Source organism: Liolophura sinensis, chromosome 4, assembly GCF_032854445.1.
Source record: "Liolophura sinensis isolate JHLJ2023 chromosome 4, CUHK_Ljap_v2, whole genome shotgun sequence".
Taxonomy (NCBI): domain Eukaryota; kingdom Metazoa; phylum Mollusca; class Polyplacophora; order Chitonida; family Chitonidae; genus Liolophura; species Liolophura sinensis.
The window spans coordinates 11,212,333-11,220,400 of NC_088298.1; the positions used below are offsets into that span (position 1 = coordinate 11,212,333).

At 39.8% G+C, this 8,068-nt stretch overlaps 1 protein-coding gene across 1 annotated transcript in view; it reads left to right on the forward strand.

The window, feature by feature from the left end:
• Positions 1 to 7,475, forward strand: part of LOC135464414 (transmembrane protein 163a-like) — a 44,346-nt gene extending 36,871 nt beyond the window's left edge. The window contains exons 4-9 of the mRNA XM_064741841.1: positions 656 to 699; positions 1,434 to 1,528; positions 2,349 to 2,445; positions 4,086 to 4,197; positions 5,519 to 5,660; positions 7,397 to 7,475. Of these exons, the coding sequence (XP_064597911.1) occupies positions 656 to 699; positions 1,434 to 1,528; positions 2,349 to 2,445; positions 4,086 to 4,197; positions 5,519 to 5,660; positions 7,397 to 7,475 (569 nt within the window). The remainder of the gene's footprint in view (positions 1 to 655; positions 700 to 1,433; positions 1,529 to 2,348; positions 2,446 to 4,085; positions 4,198 to 5,518; positions 5,661 to 7,396) is intronic.
• Positions 7,476 to 8,068: the final 593 nt, after the last annotated feature.

Consider the following 8,068-nt stretch of genomic DNA (forward strand, 5'->3'; position numbering starts at 1 on the left):
ACATACATACATACATATATACATGCATGCATATATATATATGCATACATATACACTTCATATTTGGTGCACAATTGCTTTGATCTAATGTCCTAAGTATTGTATTTCTCAACCATCAGTTGGTATGGTTCACAGATGAAGCAGGGTATAAAGTACACCTGTACACTATTTACAGGATTTACATATCTCCTGAGCTGTAATGTAAATGTGTGACATTGAAGTTAAATATAGCACACCTGTATATCAGTGGAATACATAAAATACTGTCACAAAATTTCATACGGCTTGCTTTGAATTTTTGTCTGTATTTGTGATACAGAGACCAGCTGACTGAAGTCTTGCCATTAGCATACTTCAGTTGTTTTATGATTACCATATCTCTGGCTTTTGAAATTTTGTTTGAAAAATAAAGAAAATGATTGTCTGTTTAACATGGTTGTTAATTGGCAAGTTCACATCGTTGCTCATTTAGCATTACATTGTGTCATTAAATATGCAAACTTTTTTTAGAATTATTTCTCTGTTCCCCATAGTTCTCAAAATGTTTCCAAATATAAGTTGCAGAGGCGGTTGAAAATTGAAGAATGAGGGTGATTCATAATCATTTAACAATATGTAAATGTTCTACTCGGTATATATTATTTACTTTTTGCAGCTTACTCGGCATCAGACCAGAGCTCCGCAGCCTTTGCTTTTGGGGTAAGCGATTATTTTATTCGTAACAATCTATGATAATTTCATCTCATGCTCTGTCTTTTGAAATTCCCCGACAATGGCGAGAATAAGGCTGGACGTGATGTATGTTTTGATTATGATCCCTGGGTAAAGAATTCTGAATACCCCAAACGGGATCCTTTCTAATTTGAAGATTTGTATTCAAATGTTTTTACCACCTTTGTCATTCCAAAGCTTGTCAGAAACCCAGCAAGGTGGGGTTGGTTTTGTTCAGACTTTTGTCAGAAATCCAGCGAAGTGTGGTCAGTTTTTTTCAGGGGTTTGTCAGAAACCCAGCAAGGTGTGGTTGGTTGTCTACAAGGGTTTGTCAGAAACACAGCGATGTGTGGTTGGTTTTCTTCAGGGGTTTGTCAGAAACCCAGCAAGGGTAATGTTGATTTTCTTCAGGAGTTTGCCCAAAACCCAGCAAGGTGGGGTTGGTTTTCTTCAGGGTTTTGTCAGAAACCCAGCAGGGTGTGCATAGTTGATTTTCTTCAGGGGTATGTCAGAAACCCTGCAAGGTGTGCATGGTTGGCTTTCTTCAGGGGTTTGTCAGAAACCAAGTGAGGTGTGCATGGTTGAATTTCTTCAGGCGTTTGCCCAAAACCAAGGTTTGTTGTCTTCTTTTAAGATGTGGTGAGTTTCTTTATAGGTTTGTTCCGTTTTATTCACAAACAGTGCTTTTGTTAAATCCCATGGCTATAATCTTTGTGTTCCAGCTGGATGCTCTCCTGGACACGTTGTCGTCAGCCATGGTGATCTGGAGATTCACAGGAAATAGCGGGTCTCTGTATTCTGCCAGGAGAGAGAGGATGTACGTGTCATATATACATAGATAAACTCTTACATGTAGTCTGACCCTTTGAGAGTTAGAACATAATGAGGATTAGATGCCATAACAGTGAATAGCGTAAGCATGCATGACTTTAATTGCCACTGTCCAATTGACAGTGGGCTCTTTGATTTCCTCCATTATTAAACATGACTGCCATTGTAAATTGAAACAATTGAATACATCTAAGATTTATACCCATCTGTCTGGAGCGCTTTAGTGGCCTAATGGTTAGAACATCTGTCTCAGAATCGGGAGATCTGTGGATCAAACCAAAGACTTTAAAAATGGTACTTTCCGCTGCTACACTTGGCACTTTCGGCTGCTACGCTTGGCACTCAGCAGTAAAAGGATAGAGCAAGGGAAGATGGCCTAGTGTCAGTATAATGTGACAGGGTCTGTTGCCTTTGCTTAGTGGCAGCAGCACTTAGGCAGCATGGACTCACCCTGCCACAAGGTGACACAATATATGTACACACTCCCCATCATATGATTAAAAAAATTGTGAAGAACGACATATCTGACTGGCTTGATGTGGCCTTGCATCAGAGTCCTTCTCTGTCCACGAAGCAATCTGAGACTGAGTTGTGCATGGTAACTACATGTTGTGGTATTTTACCTGACAAGGCCTGCTGTGTCCTCCACCCATGAACGCCAACATTACACCATCATTTACGTGAAATATTTTTGATTATTATAAATCAACACTGCCTCAATACAGCCGTACACAAAATCTGTAGCTAGGATTACTTTTCATCTCTTTCTTTAAAAAATTGTTTTGTGTTGTTTTTTTTTTGCCCAGAGCCTGTACAGTGATAGGTGTGTTGTTTTTGATAGCCTGTGTCACAATAGCTGTCCGGTCGTCTTTGTCAATAGCACAGGGTATCTTTCCAGAGGATGTGAGTATCAAATTATACCTGTATATAAGCTTCTAGAAACTGTAATGTCATAAATGCAAAATACATTCAGCTGAAGACACTGTGTGCGAAACTCGACATGACTGCCTCTACCTAATAATTATTTTTTCTGTGTATTTTCTAAAGCATTTTGTCCGCTTTGGTAGATCCTGGGTAAATCCTGGGTTTAGTCACAACTAAGACCTTATAAGAGGAAGTTGTGACTTTCTCGCTTGGCATTCAGCATGAAGGGGATAGTGCAATGATTGGTTGACCCGTATCAGTATAATGGCTCGGGCGGGGCAACTTACTTGCCTTCAGTAAGGAGTCTCCGTGAAGCAGCACTAAAAAAAAGAGCGGTGGAAATCCGTCCTGCACCAAGGAGGCGCATTTCATGCACTCTAAGGACTCCTTTGTCATCATATGACTGAAAAATTGTTAAGGACGACGTTAAACCCCAATCTCTCACTCACTCGGTCTCTAATAATTATTTTTTCTGAGCACATTTTGAAGTATTTTAGGAGATGAAGTTCTGAATATATGTATATAGTAAGTATCATATAGTGATAAAGAAGTATTCATGGATACAATTGGTACATGTAATACTGCTAAGCAGTGTATATAAACAGGGTTGTCAAAAAGATCAAGTAGCAGGCTGCCAAAAGCTGTCTGTCCTTACTAAATTGTCACTGCAGTAGCTCCTGACCACTTTGGACGTTCTCTAGATTTATTCCAATTGTGTTGAAGCTGAAATTTCGTTGTATTCAGGCGTGCACTTTTCATTTCTGATATTCTTCTGGTTCTTGTTGATTTTATTGTGTTCTGCAATACCTCAGTGTTTCTCTGTGGTAGTGATCATAGAGCAAAGCAGTACACATGCACTGGAAAGTAACAGAAGAGAATGATGTGATTTTTTACTTCATTGGTTTGGAATTGGCTGGAAATCCTGAGAGATCATACACACTCATTTCCTTATACATGTGCCATTCAGAGCTTTGCACCAGACCCAATGTATTCTATAAAAGAGATCGAATGAATGAATGAATGAGTGATTATGGCTTAACGCCACATCGGCAATGTTTCTGCCATATCGTGGCGAGAATAAGGTGAAAACGCATGACGGTTGAGGTTTGCGATATGGTACTGAGAACATCAAAAATGAAACAGAAAATTTCACACATGTTTAAAATCAGGTGAATGAATGAATGATTATGGCTTTACGCCACATCGGCAATATTTCTGCCATATGGTGGCGAGAACAAGGTGAAAACGCATGACGGTTGAGATTTGCGATATGGTACCTCAAAACCTCAAAAATGAAACAGAAAATTTCACACATGTTTAAAATCAGATAAAAGTAAAACAAAACCAAAGTTAAAACTCGAAAACCAGCATATTTTAAAAATAGTATATCAAGAAATCTGTATGTGTGTAACTTCTTATCTGTAAATATTTATTACGATTAAAATTTATATTCTTTAAATTTATATTATTATGTATGCCAATGGCCCTGAAACTGAAGAGATCGAACTACCTGATGATTTTTGGAAATGCTTTGATTCATGGTTAACTTGTCTCTCTCTCCCTCCCAGTCAGTCAATGGTACATGTATCATTTCGAAAATGTTGTTACTTTCATTTCAGAGTGGGTTTTTGTGGAGAATCTCTTTTGTTAATGGTGCAGCATGCACGGCTTTAGCCGTCATCAAGTTTTACCTGGGCTGGAAGCTAGAGAGCGTCAGTATAATAACTGATGGTAAGTTTTGCAAAACCTTTTGGTTGGAGATTACAGAGCACAAATTACACAAACATCAAATACGTATATAAGTTGCCAAGCCTTCGCTGTGTAAGGTGTCCCAGAAGTTGGAAATCACGTATAAAAATAATGCCAAAAGCAGATGGAGGGTCAAAACTTATTTGCAAATGTGATCTTTAACATTTTTTTGGATTTTGTTTTTTCAAGAGAAAAGTGTATTTGAAAATGTTTTTGAATGGTTGTATTTTTGACCAACTTTTGGTATTGATCGTTGTTGCATAATAATGTTCTAAATGAGGATGTGATGCTTGTCTGCTAAATTTATTGGAATGATTTGTTGTTTATATCGAAACAAATGAATTTAACCTAAATTATGATAATATTTATTAACATGTTAAAAATATAAATATGATCCAATTTGAGGTTTAATACATTTGTTTGCTGAAAAGAACAAATTCTAGGGCAAAAATATTTGTTAAACCTGTGTTACATCCCCATTTCTGACATTATTAAACAAAGACTACAAATATCAAAAGGTGGTCCCAATACCCACCATACAAAAATTATTTTCAAGTGTCTTTTTCTCCTTAAGTAAAAATCGGAAAAAATATTGAAGGCCACATTTAGGAATAACTTTTTGCACTTTTTCGTCTGAACTTTTATTTTTTGTCATTTTTTAAGTTTTCTTCAGGCATGTTGAAGAAAGTCCATGTGTACCACTGCGTCAGCTTATGTAAACATTACATAAGCTCTATAGAAATACTGAGAGTAATTGAATAACTACAAATCCAACACATACGCTATTCAAAGATATTCTTTGCTATAACACATTGAGGACAATTTTTTTTTTTTGCACTTGAACTTTAGTTTTTACTAAGGGGATGGTGTGATCTCTGGCTTCTGGGTCATCCAGGGAATGATGTGTCAGGAGCATGTCATGGACTAGAAGTTGACTAAAGGCTGTTGCTGTCCAATCACTTGGACGCATATATTACTTCTTAAAGGTGCTGGTTTAAACTTCACCGTGATCAGGGAGATTGTAGATCAGTACTTGAATGGACTTGTTGCCCTTAAGTGGTTGATGTATACATTTGTTGAGGACCACTAGTCTTTCACCGATATGCTGTACATATCCGTAGATCACATGTGGGGAAGTTGGTCAGTATCTTGCCAAAGGTTGGTGTACTTTACACTTAATTTATTTGTACAGCTGAGATTTCTTCCACCCATAACACTCACCTCAGTTGAATGATTTTCAATTTTGTTTGAGTATGGCATCAAACAACAGCCAGATAAATGAATATATCCTGTTATATCCCAGGTTTCAATTCTGTGATCAACTCCATCCTGGGCTTCAGCACCGCCATCAGTGTCCTCATCTTCACAGAACATCCAGAGGTTTGGTACCTGGATGCAGCCTGTGGACTTGTCTGCTCCGCTATGCTCCTTTTCTACGGAATCTGGTGAGCATCTAGTTTTAATAGTCTGTGGTGGATTTCTTCCGCACTGTATAAGATACTCTCTTCACAAGTGACTATTTGTATGTAGGGGCCCCAATGGCTCACTTGGTTAGCGCTAGCGCAGTGTGATGACCCAGAAGTCTTTCACCAAAGCGGTCGCTGTGAGTTCAAGTCCAGCTCATGCTGGCTTCCTCTTTGGCTGTATGTGGGAAGAGGGAAGGTCTGTTAGTAACCTGTGGATTGTCATGGGTTTCCCCCAGGCTTTGCCCGGTTTCTTCCCACCATAATGCTGGCCTCTGTCGTAAAAGTGAAATATTTTTGAGTATGGCGTAAAACACCAATCAGATAAATAAATAAATAAATTTTTGTATGTATGGATTCCATGCTTTGTTAGAAGATGCCTGGCTTTCAGAAAAGAGAGCAAACTGATGTAATGTGTTAGCCAATGAACACTTCATACAAGAAAAATGTGGAGTTGTGTCTTCATTAACATCCACATTACTTACATGTACATAGAGGCAGCATGTCGACTTACGAATCTTGCATTTGTAAGGAAATAAAAACTACTGTTACTTCAGCAATACGTGGCATCACCGACTGCCCACAAGTGAACGGTCTCTATCCTTAAAACTTGATCTCCGTCATAGAATTGGCCACCATATTCACTATCAAAGAATTGGCCTGTCATATTCACCATCCAGATAAGTTCAGTCACAGTCTCTTGACAAGTGCATGTGACGGCTTGTGATGATATGGTTGTTTACATTGATCATTCCGCTAATTAGCCATCAGGGGGCCTCCGGGGCCAAGGAGGTTAGCATGCCAGCATGGCGCAATGATCCCGCATCGTTTCAGTGTGGTCGCTGTGAGTTTAAGTCTTTCTCATGCTTGTTTCGATTCTTTCTAGTCATACATGGAAAGGTCTCCCAGCAACCTACGGATGGTCATGGGTTTCCCCGGGTTCTGCCCGGTTTCCTCCCACCATGATGTTGGCAGCTGGCCTATAAATGAAATATTCTTGAGTATGGAGCAAAACACCAATCAAATAAATCCATAAGTCAGTAGCGGCATGGACTCACCCTGCTACACACCCTGCTACAATATTCACCCTGCTACAAGGCTCACCCTGCTACACACACTGCTACAAGACTCACCCTTTTACAAAACTCACCCTTCTACAAAACTCACCCTGCTACAAACCCTGCTACAAGACTCACCCTGCTACACACATTGCTACAAGACTCACCCTGCTACACACCCTGCTATAACTTGCACTGGTACAGACCCTGCTACAAGTCACCCTGCTACTCATCCTGCTACACACACTGCTACAAGACTCACCCTGCTACACACCCTGCTATAAGACTCACCCTGCTACAAGAAGACTTATCGTTGTCATATGACTAAAATTTGTTAAATACGAGTTAAATTTATTTATTTGTTGATTTATTTGATTGGTGTTTTATGCCGTACTCAAGAATATTTCACTTATACAATGGCAGCTAGCATTATGGCAGGAGAAAACCGGGCTTAGCCCGAGGGAAACCCACGGCCATCCGCAGGTTGCTGGCAGACATTCCCACATATGGCTGGAGAGGAAGCCAGCATGAGCTGGACATAAATTCACAGCGACCACATTGGTGAGAGGCTCCTGGGTCATCACTCCGCACTAACCCCGGGGGCCCCTCTTTTAAATTTCGAAATCAGACTAATATTTTTTCTTTTCCATTTTATTTCAGGGTAATTTACAGCTCAAGAAAACACATGGGAGAGGAAGAAGTGCAGCTAAAAGTACCGTACGACAACAATTGCAATTAACGGTGCACTCATCATGCCCTCAGCTAGTCAAGCCTGTTGAAGTACTTTATAATAGGCTGCATGAATTGTGTTAAACAGAACTCCTTGCCTAAATTTACAAATGTGTGACTGGACGATAGTACCTGATGGCGAATTCCGTCTGCAAACATGTATACTTTGAGCGTAAGCAGTTGTTTGTACATTGCTGTCCCAAACCTGGACTTGATACTTCACGGCCAGTTATAGATTCTCAGTCCTCAGCCATGCTCCATCCATATACACCTGTACATGTAAGGCTATCACAGTCCCCATCCATATACACCTGTACATGTAAGGCTATCACAGTCCCCCATCCATATACACCTGTACATGTAAGGCTATCACAGTCCGCCTCCATATACACCTGTACATGTAAGGCTATCACAGTCCGCCTCCATATACACCTGTACATGTAAGGCTATCACAGTCCGCCTCCATATACACCTGTACATGTAAGGCTATCAGTCCCCATCCATATACTCCTGTACATGTAAGGCTATCACAGTCCGCCTCCATATACACCTGTACATGTAAGGCTATCAGTCCCCATCCATATACTCCTGTACATGTAAGGC